This window comes from Pecten maximus, chromosome 2 (assembly GCF_902652985.1).
Source record: "Pecten maximus chromosome 2, xPecMax1.1, whole genome shotgun sequence".
In the NCBI taxonomy this organism is placed as follows: domain Eukaryota; kingdom Metazoa; phylum Mollusca; class Bivalvia; order Pectinida; family Pectinidae; genus Pecten; species Pecten maximus.
This window is the reverse complement of record NC_047016.1, coordinates 15,190,040-15,208,806: the sequence shown is the minus strand read 5'-3', so window position 1 is coordinate 15,208,806 and position 18,767 is coordinate 15,190,040. Positions and strand designations below refer to the sequence as shown.

The following is an 18,767-nucleotide window of genomic DNA, read 5'->3' as shown; positions in this document are numbered from 1 at the left end:
ATCTTTCACATCTATTGATATACACCTTTGTGCAATGAAACCTGACTTTGCCGACCACTGACTTTAACGACATCCTGTAATATTTGACCATATCAACCAGAACAGTGACATGCCCAACTGTCATTGCCGACATTGACTTTACCGACACACTGTCATATCCGACGCAATACCATACAGTGTCAGTGAAGACAGGTTTCATTGTCTCTTGTTTGATAGTTAACGTAATACCTAACATAATATCATTAGGGAATCTCATAGTATTTGTATCAGCAATCCATCCTTATGATTGGACACCATTTTTATAATGGTTCACCAACTTCACATTGGAATCTTTATTCCGTTATCCAGATGACAGTATAGTTATAGCACCAACGGGCAGTGATCCAGAGGAACACGAGTACGCGACAGTCACGGAAGTAATTGATTCCACCCATGTTAAGATCGACTGTAAGTATACTTATATCGTTTTTGATACAAGAAGTCAGCACATATTTGTAACTCCAGAAAATCATGCATATCATAGTTGAACAAAAGGGAAAAAATCAGGGAAAGCTGTCAAACAAATTTTGTGGTGATTGTGCGGTAAATATAATCAATCGTCTTACGTACATTTTCATAATATTACCGTTTTATTTAAAATTAATTTAATTCTGATAGACTATTTATCGATCTGTAACATTTAGGATAAACATGTTCAGAAAACTTGCGTAGTCCTTTAGCTTAAGCATAAAAGTAGATCAGCCCTGTTGTCCAAGAGAAAGATCAATAACCCATGACTTATACGTTAAAACTACTATATATGTAACACAGAATGTTATACGATATACCGAAAGAATCGATGTGTTTCGTTGTTTTGTTATATAAAATGTATATTCACTACAGTGACCGTCCGGCACGAGCACAAGTGTGAAACCGACAAGGGCGTATTCAAATGTGCTGAAGTGGCACTTCTTAATAGAAACGTTCATGTAGAGGGAATAACATTTGGTGATGATCTCTACGGAGGTAACATTAAGGTGAGTGGTATATTATCGATAGATGGTGTCCCTTACATCATAGAGGGACAATATAGTTGTATGGTGTCCCTTACATCACTGACGAGTCCTAGAGGGACTATACAGTTGTATGGTAGCCCTTATATCATCGACGAGTCCTAGAGGGACGATATAGATGAATGATGGCCCTTACATCACTGACGAGTCCTAGAGGGACGATATAGTTGTATGATGGACCTTACATCACTGACGAGTCCTAGAGGGACGATACAGTTGTATTGTAGCCCTTACATCACCGACGAGTCCTAGAGGGACGATATAGTTGTATGGTAGCCCTTACATCACTGACGAGTCCTAGAGGGACTATACAGTTGTATGGTAGCCCTTACATCACTGACGAGTCCTAGAGGAATGATACAGTTGTATGGTGGACCTTACATCACTGACGAGTCCTAGAGGGACGATACAGTTGTATGGTAGCCCTTACATCACTGACGAGTCCTAGAGGGACTATACAGTTGTATGGTAGCCCTTACATCATCGACGAGTCCTAGAGGGACGATATAGTTGTATGATGGCCCTTACATCACTGACGAGTCCTAGAGGGACGATATAGTTGTATGATGGACCTTACATCACTGACGAGTCCTAGAGGGACGATACAGTTGTATGGTGTCCCTTACATCACCGACGAGTCCTAGATGGACTATATAGTTGTATGGTGGCCCTTACATCACTGACGAGTCCTAGAGGGACGATACAGTTGTATGATGGACCTTACATCACTGACGAGTCCTAGAGGGACGATACAGTTGTATTGTAGCCCTTACATCACTGACGAGTCCTAGAGGGACAATACTATTGTATGATGGCCCTTACATCACTGACGAGTCCTAGAGGGAAAATGCAGTTGTATGGTGTCCCTTACATCACTGACGAGTCCTAGAGGGACGATATAGTTGTATGGTGTCCCTTACATCACTGACGAGTCCTAGAGGAACGACATACGGTGGCTATACAGTATGCATGGTTTCATTGCAGTTCCGATATGGTTGCTTAATATTGCTAAATAAACTGTGTTACTGTTTACCAAAATGGTGGCTAAATTTTATTTTTTGGCTCATCAAGGATACAAATCATTAATACCAAATGATAATGATAGTATGCAATCACTCTTCGTGTTTGGAATGTTTTCGAATGCTACTATACACCACGTCCTCCAATGTTTTATTAATTCTAGTTAGATTTTAACATTCTTATCTTGATCTTAGCGACCAATTTACCCAGGAGCATTTTACAGAAATTTAACCCTCTGAGATTATTGCATTTTTCAACCGCGCGGACTGTCTTTTTCTCAAGCTGCCATATGGATGGTTACCTTTGGAGGGATGTAATTCGTGTTTGGTATATTACTTCAATAGATATGCCACTAAAATTTCCACAAGTCTACATGTAACATTTACCTTTCCTTCTTAATTCGGGTCAATATGCACGTGTACATTTTTAATCACTTATCACGTTCACAGGTAATCGTCTAGCCTACAGTATACAATAAGAAACATATATATTTGATATTCAACAGCATTGCTTGATTTTCATAGTCAAAATGTTCGCATTATTTTATCATCCCACTAGTTGCTATTTTCATATTTTAAATGAGGCTGTTTTTTTTCAAACGTAGTATTCGTTAGTTCACAAGTACAACTTGCAATGCATAAATATCTTCTCCTGATCCGGGTATATGAAGATCACAGCATCTTGCCAGCCAAAAATATAGTTAAAAATTAACATATAGTGCAAATTGCTGAGAAAACGATTCTTTACATAGTGGATAGATTAGCTTTGTTTTCATTTTATTTGCAATTAGTAACGTATCTACCGGGAATATTTTAATGTATTTACCAGTTAGAAAGTAAAATCATTTTACAAAACCTTACCATTAATGGCATTGATATACATCAGTTTCTAATAGCCATAATAGATTATTAATTGTTCATCGTTGAGGGATACAGGATAGGCACCTTTAAAACCCTTTAACATGGTGTACTAATGTATGTATAACTATATTTAATGTTATAGTGCTTGGCTGGTTTTGGAAGCTGTAATTTTGTTGACTTTGAACTGTCTCTAATGGGCCAACAATTTCCTCTAGGTAAGTACATTATTTTCATGTTATCCCCATGCTTTTATTTCCATTCAATAAACATATTTGCGAGCAATGCTACATCAACTGTGCAGAATAAATCATGATAATTGTATATAACATTATATACATAATATAATTGTAGATAACATTTATATGCATAAAACATTATAATTGTAGATAACATTATGTACATCAACATTGAAATTATAGATAACAGTATATACATAAAATGTCATAATATAAAATTGTTGCCTTTTGATAAGGTCAATGTAATTGACATTGTTTTATTAACCAGACAAAATATTTGACCGCGGACGAAGTCCGAGGTTGATATTTTTCATGTTAATAAAACCATATATTAATCGAAACCAAAAGGCTATAATAGTTATACACTTGTATTATAAAATGGTTTTTCTGATTTTTGATAACCATGCAATGAATACACATAACACTTGCACATAGAGGCTGAATTGTGAAGCATTTGTAAATATTTAATTATATCTTTTATAGTTCCTATAAAGTCATGTTTTGGGGTAATTTTCCCAAACCTAGCCCACAACGTCAGGAAGGGAGATTAAATGTTATAATGTTACAAAACGCCCCAACTTTACATGTGTTAATCGTTTAGAGACTAGAAACTATTGTCTATGACTGAAATGCACGCTGTTATATATGTACCTTTTTACATATTGTTCGACGATTTGAATGTTGTGGTCGTTTTGCAGGACGTTACCCGATACATTTTCACCTGGGAGATGTTGTAACAGGTAATGGACTTGTTAAATCTTTATCCATCCACGACACGTACGCCCGCTGTGTAACGGTCCACCGCACAAACAACCTCATTGTAAGTACCGCCATTATCATCCAAATGAATGTAGAAAGTGCATGCGTGCGTGTGTGCACATCGCTGAGTGCCCAAAATATACTTTAAAAACAAAATGAGAGGTTTACTTGAATCGCTCCATCTGTCTTGGAACAGAACTTTATCTTTAATCTGGTATTGACTTTACCTGATCTACCTTTTAGGAATAACAACATGTGTACTGGCAATACAACAAACTGTACAGACCCTTAATATGTCAATATGTATTGTTTATGATGGATTCTTAGTATGGATCCTTAAAATGGTAAGCATGTTAGACGTCTAAGGTTGGCCTACGAAAACGACTCCGTTTCCACACTTTTCTAAAGGGTAAATGTCCATAAATGTACAACGCGAACCATCATGTGAAAATTGTCTTGAGGAATGTAGTTGACAAGTCTAGGATGGGACACGAAAGGTCCCTAAAATATATATGTAATAAGTGGATCGTATGGGAGATGATGGGAAAGGAAGTTTAACTCCAGATGCAGGTGTTGGAATACGCGCTACAAATTAAAATGAAGGTACAGACCGCTGTCCATTGTATTCACTAAGGCTATGGCCCCTTGGCTAGTGTACCCTCTCCTTATGTAGCATGCTAAAATAGCATATAAATGCATCTCTCGACCCAATACCCTAGTGTTAATGGTCTTCACCCACTTATCTGTTTTGATAGATGTAATGGAACAAAACTCCCACGAACTTTTACACATGATTAAACATTAAGCATTTACAATTCATACACATATATATATATATAGTTATGAGGCGTACACTTCTAACCAATTCTTTAAAAATGGATGTTTACTTATAACAGGTAGCGGTTTATTAAAAGTAAGACATTGGTTCAAATTATCTTTCAATGCAACTGTGAATATATGTGTAGGTTACAGGCAACATCTGTGTGAAGTTTCTTGGTCATGGGTATTTCTTGGAAGACGGAGACGAGATTGGTAACACTTTTACAGATAACCTCGCCTTGCTGCCAATCAAGCCGAATAATGAAGACAATACTTTTCTGATTCCGTCAGACAAGTAAGTTTTTTATATTAATGCACCTCGTGTGTCCGACAAGAAAGATATTTGGTTCACATTTCCAGTGAACAAGTTTGTTAATACACAACACTACGTTTAGTTCATAGACATCCTTCTGGACTGGATTTTTCTATTATCTTAGGATGTTGTGTCCCTCAGATAGGTCATTAGTTTAATTAGTTTATGCCGTGTCCCTCAGACGAATCAGTTATCTAATAATTGTATGTCGTGTCCCTCAGACCAGTCAGTTATTTAATTATACTTTATCGTGTCCTTCGGACCTGTCAGTTATTTCATTATATTTTATCGTGTCCCTCAGAGCAGTCAGTAATTTATTTATATTGTGCCATGTCCCTAAGATAGGTCAGTTATTTGATTTATTATGCTTTGTTTCTCAGAACAGTCAGTTTTTTAATCATATTAGTTCCTTTCGCTTAGATGGGTTAGTTATATAATCATATCACAATGTGTCCCTCAAACCACTGTTATTTAATCATACTTGGGGGTTTTAGGGACTGCAAATATGGGAGATATATTGGGGACTTCTGTAATGGTTTCCGATCATTGTAAGCCTTTGTCCTATAAATTGAATGGGACCAACATTACCAACAATAATCCTTATGCGTTGTAGATGTGCGTAATATGTAAGAGGTAGAATTAACTTTCCTGTTTTGGAAAGCTAAATTGACCCCGATCCTGTGTTACAAGACTACAATTATTAACTTCATTATTCTACAAGTAACCTCATTGATGGCGCGGAGGAGAGGGCGTACGAGTTTGCCCCCGGACGACAGTTCTATCAATGTTATGTAGCATCACTCAAATGAGTCAGTTATGTAATTATGTTATACCGTTCCTCACTCTTATATTTGTTAATACTTTTCTTCCGCGTTCCTGAGACATGTCAGTTACTTGATGTTGTGCTGACAGGTTCTTTTCATTTCAGAGTGGTTTTACATCATTAATGCAATAATGTTTTCATCTAGGGAAAGTAATCACAGCAAAATAACAATAGTAAACCGTACATAGATCACTTTACACATCCCTACAGGCCGATTTTTATAGTTTTGTAAACATATGCTCATTATTTTGTCAGTTGGATGCCATATCTTATTTCCATTGCTTGCATTAAGTTTACAATGTCTTCAATCTTTAAGTTAATTAATTGTTTCTAAAGGCAGTACGTTAAATCCTCTTTGTTTCCCTCCTTCTAAAAATCCATTAACCAACTGGGGATGAATATACTGTACTTACAGAAAGCCGAGTGGTTTTTTCATTACCCATCCCAACAATAAATTTGAGGGTAACCATGCAGTAGGATCTGAGGTAAGTGTTACAGAAAAGTTTCGTTTCCCTATACATCGTTGGTTGGAAGGTTTGAATCCTATAATGATATATAAATGCTAACTTTTGATAGACTCAAATTATGGATAGGTGCTAGCTTTTTTATTATCGTAGCCGGGAGCTTAATTTTGAAATTGATAAGGATGTAGTGAAAGCATTTAAAAAGGGATGTCCAGGCCTCGCCTCGACACCCGCTGGACGAACTCTCCATGAACTCACCTCGACGATCACCGGAAGGTCTGTCCAGGCCCTCGCCTCGATACTCGCCGCAAGGATTGTCGAAGCCCTCGCCTCGAGACCCGCCGCAAGGATTGTTGAAGCCCTCGCCTTGACACCCGCTGGAAGGATTGTTGAAGCTCTCGCATCGACACCCGCCGCAAGGATTGTTTAAACCCTCGCCTCGACACCTGCCGGAAGGATTGTTTAAGCCCTCGCCTCGACAGCTGCCGGAAGGATTTTTTAAGCCCTCGCCTCGACACCCGCCGCAAGGATTGTTGAAGCCTTCGCCTCGGCACACGCCGGGAAGTTTGCCCAGGCCCTCGCCTCGGTACCTGCCGGACGGACTATCCAGAGTATGAGTCCAGATGAAGAATTACTTACTGGTGTCTAATGAAATAAGAAAAGAATGTTTTAGGTAATAAATAGATGTTTGTATATAATGATTTATTTTCTCCAGGACAACTCTTTACTTATATCAAAAATTCATGCTTTTAGTTTATCATTGGCATTAATTTGCATGACTCATATTTCAGGGACATGGCTTTTATTTGGTATTTCCGGAATCACCAACTGGCAACGCAGCCCCGCTGAATAATCTTGTAGCAGGGGAGGCAAGCAGAACCAACATCGCTCTATTTACTAAGAACACAGCTCACTCAAACTTAATGGTGATATATTTATTTCATGCTTCATTATCAGTATTGTAGTATATGTGGTAGCTTTTATTTGTGACTTTTTCGACTTCATGATTTAGGGGTATCCGTTTTCAGTTATCCATAGATACAAATTTATTAAAACACGCACACGTTTGTCCAAAGTCACACTCATAAGGCACTGCCTTTTCCAGGAATTGATAAAGCAATATTTTATGTAGGGTTTAATATATGTGAAGACGTATTGGAGATTGCAGCTGGCCCCCCTTTCTCATAGCAGTAATGGTATATCTAGGCATGTTTAAGTACACAGATGATAGCAGCATTGCAGTATACTTACTAGCTTTGCATGTAGAACGGCTAGGGAGCCATATTGCCTCTTATTCATTTTACCATCTTCACCTTTTTTTTCTATAAGGATGGCGTGCGTTTCGATGACTACCTTGACAGTACAGGAGAAGTTAAGTCAGGCAGTGGTTACAACGCCCGTGTCGACCCAAAAGACAGCTCATCAGCATTAGTCTTAACGGAGCTCAGCTGTATCACTTGTGAGTTTTACAAATACTTTGATAACCGTAGGGTTGTACTTCGGTCATTGATATTGATATTGAGATACATCGTCTAAAACGGTAAAAATGATAAGCAAAGACATGGAGCCGAAACGATATTTAAGAAACGATGAGCCTTCAGATATAAACATAATAGAAATATTGGTTAAAGTTAATGAAGTCACTCACTTGAACATAAGCACAAAGTGTACTAAAAGCAATGGAAGAAAATAGAATACGACAGAAGATATTGTTTAGATTTTTTCTTACTATGAATTTTTTTTCTACATGGCACATATGTTCAAGCTTTAGCCGTTTCATTTTTATTTCCTATACATTTGTTTATGTGTTATATGCAAGTAAATATGCATCACTTCCATTCTAACGATTTCAGCCTATAATAATGGGGAAAGCAATGTACACGTCAGAACGGCCAAGGCATCATTGACGAATATCGCGTGAGTACCTTACCGTTTTACCCATATATCTTCACGTTTAACTTGTGTATACCTACCTTACCGTTATACTATATATCCTCACGTTAAACTTGTGTATATCTAAACGTGTAACTTATGTATACCTATCATACCGTTTAACCTATATATCTTGACGTTTAATGTACGTATACCTATTACCTACCTTACTGTTATACTATATATCTTAACGTTTAACTTATGTATACCTACCTTACCGTTTTACCTGTATATCATAACGTTTAACTTGTGAATACCTACCTTACCGTTTTACCTGTATGCCTTACAGTTAAACATATGCACCTGATCGTTTAACCTATATACCTTATCGTATAACCTATGTGTACGTACTTTACCGTTAATCAATGTATACTTTGTCTACACCTAAATTGTAGATATTAACAATACATATACACAGTGATCAATGTGATATTGTGTCTAGTGTCAGCTCTTTGATATTAACAATACAGATACACAGTGATCAATGTGATATTGTGTCTAGTGTCAGCTCTTTGATATTAACAATACAGATACACAGTGATCAATGTGATACTGTGTCTAGTGTTAGCTCTTTGATATTAACAATACAGATACACAGTGATCAATGTGATATTGTGTCTCGTGTCAGCTCTTTGATATTAACAATACATATACACAGTGATCAATGTGATATTGTGTCTCGTGTTAGCTCTTTGATATTAACAATACAGATACACAGTGATCAATGTGATATTGTGTCTAGTGTTAGCTCTTTGATATTAACAATACAGATACACAGTGATCAATGTGATATTGTGTCTCGTGTCAGCTCTTTGATATTAACAATACATATACACAGTGATCAATGTGATATTGTGTCTCGTGTTAGCTCTTTGATATTAACAATACAGATACACAGTGATCAATGTGATATTGTGTCTCGTGTCAGCTCTTTGATATTAACAATACATATACACAGTGATCAATGTGATATTGTGTCTCGTGTTAGCTCTTTGATATTAACAATACATATACACAGTGGTTCATTGTGATATTGTGTCTCGTGTCAGCTCTTTGATATTAACAATACATATACACAGTGATCAATGTGATATTGTGTCTAGTGTCAGCTCTTTGATATTAACAATACAGATACACAGTGATCAATGTGATATTGTGTCTAGTGTCAGCTCTTTGATATTAACAATACATATACACAGTGGTTCATTGTAATATTGTGTCGAGTGTTAGCTCTTTGATATTAACAATACAGATCAAATGAATGAGTGTGATATTTTTCACTACGCGCGAAACACAATACACCATACATTCAACTCATGAGAAAACAATTTCTTTTCATCAACACTTATGTATATACTTATTAGTTTAAAACAATACAAGGTTCCATGGACATATATTATATGTCGAAACATTCCCCCTTTCCAATGACCAATGTCACCGTGAATAAGGTCATGTATATTTTCAATGTTCTTTATCATTTTATTGAAATTTACTGATGATAACAATTCTAAACATATGCAATTGATTTGTTTTGTGATCTTGGTTTGATTATACACTGTGAAAATGTTGGTTACGTCATTTAATGCATGAATTTTGCTCTTTTAGTGTCGCAAAGGCCAAAAGGGGGATTACACTGTTGAGGTGAGTACAGTTTTGGTATAAGATAGTTATCCTTTTTCCAATATTGTATTGGCCGGTTATTTAAACAGAGCCATAATCCGTTCATGCAACTGTTTAATGATGCCCTTTTCATGAATAAATGTTAAGTATTGCCAAAGCAAAATGGTTCCACTCGTTTTCTAATATAAATTTACCTCAAATGAACTATGTTTCGAATACTTTTAATGAGAAGTATAATATAATTTATTATTTTTTTATTTGAAAGAATTTCGGAAATACTTATACGATATTATTTTCGATGTTTAGGGGTTTCTTTTAACTTGATGTCTCACGATTTATGTGATCTTAAAGTTGGAGTGAGCACAAATTAGATGTTTGGTCATGAAAATGGTACAATTCTCATCCTTCTACATGATAAAAAATGATACTTACAAATCTCCATATTTTGGTGTATAAATATACACCAAAATATGAAGATTTGTAAGTATCATATTTTTCGATTTTGAGTTACGATTTCGATATCATGTCGGTGCTCCATGTTGGTTTTAAATCTGAGATTCCAACACTTTAGATATATCACGTTCTAAAGTATTCTGCAACACATCAAAATAATCAATTGCGGAGGAAGTGTACAAATTTGAAGAAGGGGAAATAACCCACGTTCTCATTTCTGTTTCTAATGGATTAAAGATGTGGATTGTTTTATTGTAGGTGAAATACTCATAAAATTCAACCGTTCTTATATCTTTTTTAGGTTATAAAAATGGAACTGACAAAAGGAAAAGAAAAACCTCTTTAAATTGTCATTAATGGTCACGTGACGTATGCTCAGGACTATTAGCCACCAAGTAAAAATACAATGGAATGATGGCAAATAGATGGACCTCCAGGTCTTGATATACTCTCTCATGATACACTATTTTAAAGATTAAAGTAATGATATGATAACAATTCTGAATATTAATATTTCATAACCACAGTATGTTCGTTAAGTAAGTTACCATGAATGGTTCAATAATGTAGACATAATCATTTTTCAGAGGAATAAACAATGAGCGGTTTGAACAGACAGTAAAGAATTGTGTTATCCTAGGTGATCGTGAAAGCGCTGACGAAGCTGTGGACGAGGAGTATGTATACAGTTTTAATGATAAAAGGCTTTAGAATTTTATATTATGTTATTTTAATTTTTGTATTAGTTTGCTTTAAGAGCGAATACTTCGCTTTGTTTTTATTTGATTTTTATTGTTTACTATGATATTTTTACCGATTATTCTTAATCTATACGGTTTCATTTCTTCATTGTTCTTTGCATTAACAACTGAAACAGATCTCCCCTATATCATAGTGAGCACATGAAAAACACCAAATTGGCAATGACTCATCGGTGCAGATATATCAGGTTTATTTGGCGAAAACTTGATATGACATTAACTTTGAAAATCCCGTAAAACGCTGAAGCCCTCTCTGTGAAGATGAGGAATGTGATAATTGTGATATGTACTATCACAGTAATCATTTCTGTAACGTTAAATAAAAAGGTTCAATCTAATGCCAATAAATATATACCACTCTAGCGTTTGTCATTGTTTATTGTAAGTTTTTCAATTAATGGGAGTATAGGGAATAGCCCCTTGCTCCTTGTCCTTGTCCTTGTCCTTGTAATAACCTAAACAAAACAAGTAATTGCTTATCTCATATTTCGAGTAATATGCTAACACCATATCCATATTCAGATTAGCTACCTCCGTCTCCTCCTAATTACATGGAGCGTCTCCTAGTTAGCCCGTCGTCTCCTAGTAATCTCCGTCGTATCCTAGTTACCTCCATCGCCTGCTAAATTGCCTTGTCACCTTCTAGTTAGCCCCGTCGCCTCATAGTTAGCCCCGTCGACTTCTAGATACTTCCATCGCCTCCTAGTAATTTCCGTTGTCTCCTAGCTACCTCTGGCGTCTCCTAGCTACAAAATGTACCTCAGTCGTAATCTTAGCTCTACTGTTTCTGCTTCTAAAATTAATCAAATTGCTTACATGTCTTTTTTTTCTGTAATTGTTTTACTTTTTTTCATTGGTTTCAGTGACACCGATTATAGAGTTGGGTTGGAATTTACCGGACCAGTATCTTTGTCACAACTTTATTTTAATGATTTCTACAAAACTACCGTTTACCGTTCTGGGGCCATCGGTTTTAATGATGGAAACCGCCATTCAATAATAGGAAATGAAATAGGAGACGATGTTTATTTCGGCTTCACTGACGTAAATATATATCTAAAAAAAAAACTTTTTAATTAGCAAAGCTTATCAACATCAGATCAGTATACGTTGTCATCTGAAAACTTATATCTTATTGTATCCTTGGATAAATGTGTCAAATGCACGTGCTGTTGTACATGTACCTGAGTAATCATTTGATTGAATACATGTGTCATATCCTGGAATACTTTTAAGTACATAACGTCTTATTGATTGTTATCTGCATTTGAGTATGTGTTAATATGAATTGATTGTATCGTATTCGAAATAGCTCCGGGAACAAAGTGCGTAATTGTAGAAATGTAGGTACGGAATTTTATTTTATTTTAATCTAGAGGTAAATGTTTTACTATGTTCACTATAGGCCACTGATGGTAATCGAGTGCTTCCGCCTGATGTAGCAGAGGATGGAGACGGAAACCGTGCTGAATCGTTTATTGATGCTGGTGATGTTACAGATTCAAACTCGCCCTTAACAGTCTTGAGAAGTTTTGACTTCCAAACAACAGACAAATGCTACAGAAGAGAGAACTGGGACTATTCAGTCTGTGACGAAGAGTATCAAATGGTGCAGTTTGACTTTATATAAGTTTGAAAATAAAAATAGATAATAAAAAAAATCGTCACATTTTATATAGCGAAATTGTGTACAGCATTTCGTAAAATATTATACGTTTTCAAAATCTTCCCGTGACGAATTGAATTTTGCTTTTTTTCTCCCCGTAATATTATGCTTTGAATTAGAGGTTTGTCTATTTCATTTAGTGTAACGTATTACGCTTGAACATCTTACAGGTGAGCATCAACACTGCCGCTACAATCGCGAGAGTTGACAATGAAGCTAATTATGTGTATCTACCAGGAGGCGTCTTACCGTCCAGTACTCCATTCAACGCTATTGTCGACAAGCAGCAATATCATTATCTATTTCGCTTTGATAATAATGATTTTTCCTCGTCAGTAAATGTAAAATTGATCGGAGGTAACAACGGGTAAGTTCATTATTTACTTTCTACAGTCATATGTCATTTCATTTAACAATTAAACGCTTGTTATAGTGTATTCACTATCAATATTAATACAATCTGGGTGACAGATGAATAGTAACGGAAGTGTTCTCCATCATTATCCTCGCTGCGTTTGATTCATTCGTAACGCATAGCGAAGCATTTCCATGATGTTGATCAAAATAACGTAACAATCACGTCATTATATTATGATCTTGGCTGCATCTATACGCTCGTAGAAGACTGTATTCCCAAATGTGAATATTCTATTATTATATCTTTAAAAACAGAATAACAAGTCTCAGCAATTATTTGTTTGTACGCTTTAGAAAATGTTATGTATTGTGCAAATTGTCAAATTGTTTTATTCTTAATATTTTTGGACAGAAATAAAGTATTTGGTTGCTGTGTTCCACCGGGAGCCGAGACTCGAGTGCAATATAGCTCCGCAGAACGGTTCACTGCTGTCGGTTCTTACAGCGATTTGGCCACCAGTACTGAAAAGAATTATTTTCTCGATAAGACAGCAGGGTAAGATTCAATTTTGTCTTGCCTGCGACGAAAAGTCACAAAAGCGAGATACTAGTTAAATTAATCAACGGGGACGACGTCGGCATGAAAATTTCCCTTTAACTATGTAATCTCAACCATAATTTGTAGAACAGTGACTCTGAAAAGGTGTGTAGGGAAACTTGACTGTTTCTCAAAAAAACATTGGTGATATTTCAATCAAAATAGTTGCATTGCTGTATGGCTTTTGAATTTGATTTACTTATTTATTTTTGGCGTGTTCACGTTAGAATCCTCATTTTAGAGGAATTAACGTGGTAACCTCATCGGTAATCCACTTATAAAACTGTTTATAGGCGAACATTTGTTGTAATTTAGGCACTATTGGATGTTTTCTTCCCATTACTCAGGAAGAGAAATGTTTGGTTAAAAAGTCAGTTTAGGTGCATTTTGAGAAGTTTACTGTTTCTTTTTTATTTCAACAATTTTTCTACACATGTCTTTAAGGATCATCTGTATAGGAAAATTATGTTGAATTTTAAAAGAGAACAGAATTCCACAGATTTGCACAGAACTAATCATTTGTTTGCCTGGACGTTAGTTTCTCAAAACCATCAATAATTTGCTGTAGATGCAGACAGTTGCTACTGTAGAGTTACTTATTGGTAAGACGCAGCATCAAACAGCTATAAGTCACACAAATAATCAAAACTGAAAATCAACCGTTTTATCATACTCATTAGTGTCTATACCACATTTTAAAATAGGGTCATTTTTTCACCTGATATGACTCTATTAATAGTATAAACACTTATTTTATTTTGAACTTGAAATGTAAATGACGGTTTTGAATTATATTACACAAACATGGCTTGAAGAGGCATTTCAACCAATCAAAACGCTCCTATTAGATACTATGATATGTGTTCGCGATTGAAGTTTAATTGGAAAGATAATGGGATTGGGATCGCTAACTGAGTATCAAAAATACCATTTTGCGGCAGTGACTCAATGTGATAGCCACCTTTCTACTTCACTCAACAAAATACCGGACAACCTCGTTTGTTGTTTGCGAAATGCTTTTCTGAAACACAAAACCACGGCAGCTAGGGCAATCGGTGTTCTCAGATTCCTTATCATTATCCATTCTATTTAGATTATGTCTTTTTTTAGTTGGCTATAACAATCCAATTTTAACATTTTTTTACAGGGTTTTGTTTTTCAATGTTCTTGGACAGGATAACAATGATGCTTGTTCAAGTGACTTCGACACAACAGGGGTATGCCGTACTGTCAAGGTTAAAGTGACAAACAGCGTTACAGGAATTAATGATTGCTTCGCGGATGCCGAACAGTACACACCACCATCACCAGCGGTACGTTTAATTGAAGTATCATAATTTGATTTACCTTTCAGTTAGGTCGATTTTGTTTCGGTGTTTACGCTTTATCTACTACTAGTTGCACGATTTAGAATTAGAAGATAATGAAGCAACATAGGAACCGGTCGCTTACTGTTCTTGTCGACATGGGTTAATTCGTTCAGTAGATATCCTGGGAATAGTTGGATAGTATTCATGTTTCCGTACCTGCGTCTTTCTACTCGTAAATGGAATTTCTAAAGGAACACTCATCTGTAAAGTGATTATCAGTAAGTTTCACCGATTCATATTTCAAAAAGAACAATTCAAGTTCATCGAATGCTTTGTATAATCCACATTGCATATTGTCTCTTATAAAATGTCTTTATTTGTTGCAATTTATAGTCATACTTCACTGATAAGAAAGTAAAAGTACATTTATATATACTTGAATGTCTCGCTGTTCGCTATCTTTGCTGTATTTCAACAATGTAGTATAATAACAGACACGACTTTTATATTTTTTATCTTCAGATTGGTCATTGTTTATTTCATGTGCTACACTCTGTATACATTATATGTTTTCCCCGCAATTATCTCAAGAATATAAAGGAAATAAAGATCAAATATATATTTTTTCTAGGCAAAGAGAGGACTAGTTGATCATGATCATAAGGTATGCAATCATTTCTTCTCGATATCTATTGAATATGTAATTAATATCTATTGATTAATGACGTGTAACTACATTGTATTCCCAAGATTTTGCCTTTTGTGCTATTTTCCGGAAATAAGTATTATCAAATCTGTCAATGTTATTCAAATAGGTTCCTTAACAATTTCCAAGTTTTGTTGTTGTCTTACAGACAATGACAATAGCAGAGAAGAGATTATTGAAACTCATTGCGAAACTTGCCCGGGGTGAATCCGAAAGTTCCCGTTCCAAGAAGACCGCTGTAAGTGTCGTAATGTGTGTCTAACATAATTCCTGTGAATCCATTTAATAATCAATAGTGACTTTATTAGGTCAATATTTTAGCTGTTAATACTTTGGATCAAATTACGTGGCATTGGGCATTTATGGTTCATTAGTCAAGATTACGGTTGATGATTCATTCATGAAAATGACGTACGTTCCATTAGGCCAAACAAAATATATGCTTTGCAGAAGTCATAAAAGGGTATTGGCCTCTAAGCATTTGATTTGATGCTCGAGTTATAGTTATATAAAACTACCGAAATACTGCACTGTACATATTTGGAAGTTTCTGAGTGAAAAAAGGTTAGAAAACATTTTGGAGGTTTTATATTTTGTTCTCTTACTATTTACACTAAGTTGCAATATATTTACCTTTAGACTTTATACAGACATTTCTGAATTGGTATTCTAGCTAAAGCGCACACTAAGCAGGAGGAGTGTGGAGGATCCTGACAGAGTCTTTGCGGCATATACTGGTGCTGTACCTGCTGTAAGTTTTTTCTAAATCAATATTGTTTCATATAATTTTGAACTATCAAGAAAAAACATTATCCTGTATATTTAACACCTGTTGAGTATTACAGATCAAAATAGTTAAATCAATGACTAAGTTCATACAATTGAAATATTTGAAACATATTACTGTACGTATGTACTTATATATTGATTAATTTATCTATTTGTAGGGTTATGGTACATGTTCTGCTACAAGGAAGTGAATCCCAAATGTGTACGCTAAAACCCTCCAGAATGACCCACCTATCGACTTTTCATCCAATGTGATCAACGCCGTTTGAAGTTTTAAGTGATTATATAGCCTTTATTATTGTCAAATTATTAATATATTCATCGATACGATTACGTTTGGACTGTAATACATGTTAATATAGTGTTGTTTCCAAAGTAGTGTTATCTGTTTTGACTGCTTAAAATATTTAAAATGATTATAGTAAAAAAAAACGGTACATATTACATGATACGTAACAGCAAGATCCTTTATTCTTTATATTTTTGAACTTTGACTGCAGAGATATGTTAATTTGTCAAAATTGTGTATGAACACCACATATGAAAAGATTTGATTAACGTTAGTAAATCATAGTTAATTCAAATATGCCGGGTGTTTTATATATCAACCAGGTCATCACTATATACCTTTAACGTGTGAGGATAGCATATAAACCCATTCCTTGTTTTATATGAATTGTATACCCGTATATAACCAATGTCCCTTTCGTTGAAAAATAAAGTTAGACAATGATCCAAACTAACGCACTCAGTCTTGCCAAAACAACCCCACTGTTTAAATAATGCATTTATTTTTATTTTAAATATCCATTGTTGATATTTTTTACCATACTTTTGTTTTAAATCATTCTTAACAAAAAATTGACTGGGTATTGCAAATTTGCAAAAAAAAAATTATATATATTGTCAACAACATTGAAAGTAAAGCTTAGTAATTAATTGTATATCTTATTTATAGTTGTATATGCGTATATTATTGCAATAAAGTATTGATATTTTGTGTTTGTTTATTCTATCTTTTTTATCAAGTAAATTAAGGAGGTTTAGAGGTTTTGTTTTAAAAAACTTTGAAAAAGAATTTCCTGATCGTTTCTAAATACGGGCAGTTTTCTCGGACAATTTCCACGGCTATATCTGGAAACTATTTTATAAGGTGAAAACTGTGATATAGAGATAAGGTAGCAAGTATGAAGAATGATCAGACAAACCAGTGAGAATATAAGCCATGAAGTAAGGAAATGGCAATGCTGTGATGAAAATGGAATTATTGAGGTGCCATTAAAATGAAGCCTTTTTGGCGCTGAATTCCTGGGGGATGTCACAGTGCTATACCGGGTAGTCGTTTGACTAGCTTTATCTCCTTTATGTCTAATCGATCAAGATTTGATCCATTTCATTCTGTTATTTATCTATACGAAACAAATAGTTCGGAAACATGGACGGATGGTCACACGTATTGAGAAGATAAACAGTGTGTCTCCTCGATTTCACTTCTAACATTGTCATGATAACGCATTTTACGTTAACAAAAAAAATAAGCCATTCCTTCGGCAGTGTTTTCCATTCTGCGACTGTCCTTAATTTTCATTTAACCATTTAAGTCAAACGTAAGTAACTTAAAAATGTCTCGGGATATGTTTTCTTTGGAATAGAGGGTAAAAGTGGCGATAGCAGTATATAATAATCATAAAAACCAAGTTAATGTCAGAAATCTGTACAAAGCGAAATGAAAAGTATGGCTTTTCAGTAGAAGGTAGCGTGACGCACTACTAAGTGTATATCTATATTCAACATCAAAAACGTTGTTGCAAAACATTTTCCATTATGTTCTCAAAAGAAGCAAATTGGTAGCAAACAATAACTGGAATATATAGAGCCTTTCACGTAAGTGAACAAAAGCGTAAAACTGTTGATATTCAAAGGCTGTTTAAAGAAGAGCTACTTATCATTAAAATCACCACGAAACTTAAACCCAAAGGGCTCATTGAACATTTTGCGTTAAAATTTAACCTCTAAATGACAATATATGGGCATCTTATATATAAAAAGGGGCACAGATCCTGGTCAGTCATACCAATAGTTCAGTAGATGTGGCTAGAGTTGATATGACCAACACGGAAACTGGACTTTTGGTATGATTGATCAGGTAACCGCAAAATTATGCTAAATGTGTTGAAGTGCGCATTGCTTATGGCAGGAAAAAATATACTTACACTATAGACAATTATA

At 35.2% G+C, this 18,767-nt stretch overlaps 1 protein-coding gene across 2 annotated transcripts in view; it reads left to right on the top strand.

The window, feature by feature from the left end:
• Positions 1–17,538, top strand: part of LOC117319078 (cell migration-inducing and hyaluronan-binding protein-like) — a 39,446-nt gene extending 21,908 nt beyond the window's left edge. Inside the window, exons 8-27 of one of the 2 annotated variants that reach the window (XM_033873953.1) lie at positions 349–447; positions 883–1,016; positions 3,075–3,147; positions 3,867–3,988; positions 4,893–5,041; positions 6,298–6,367; positions 7,138–7,272; positions 7,676–7,805; positions 8,200–8,263; positions 9,884–9,919; positions 10,939–11,028; positions 11,976–12,156; positions 12,518–12,721; positions 12,949–13,145; positions 13,548–13,691; positions 14,881–15,046; positions 15,675–15,707; positions 15,898–15,987; positions 16,423–16,500; positions 16,697–17,538. In XM_033873953.1, the coding sequence (XP_033729844.1) occupies positions 349–447; positions 883–1,016; positions 3,075–3,147; positions 3,867–3,988; positions 4,893–5,041; positions 6,298–6,367; positions 7,138–7,272; positions 7,676–7,805; positions 8,200–8,263; positions 9,884–9,919; positions 10,939–11,028; positions 11,976–12,156; positions 12,518–12,721; positions 12,949–13,145; positions 13,548–13,691; positions 14,881–15,046; positions 15,675–15,707; positions 15,898–15,987; positions 16,423–16,500; positions 16,697–16,729 (2,228 nt within the window). In that variant the 3' untranslated portion in view covers positions 16,730–17,538. The remainder of the gene's footprint in view (positions 1–348; positions 448–882; positions 1,017–3,074; positions 3,148–3,866; positions 3,989–4,892; positions 5,042–6,297; positions 6,368–7,137; positions 7,273–7,675; positions 7,806–8,199; positions 8,264–9,883; positions 9,920–10,938; positions 11,029–11,975; positions 12,157–12,517; positions 12,722–12,948; positions 13,146–13,547; positions 13,692–14,880; positions 15,047–15,674; positions 15,708–15,897; positions 15,988–16,422; positions 16,501–16,696) is intronic. The other variant, XM_033873954.1, reaches the window with a different exon arrangement.
• Positions 17,539–18,767: the final 1,229 nt, after the last annotated feature.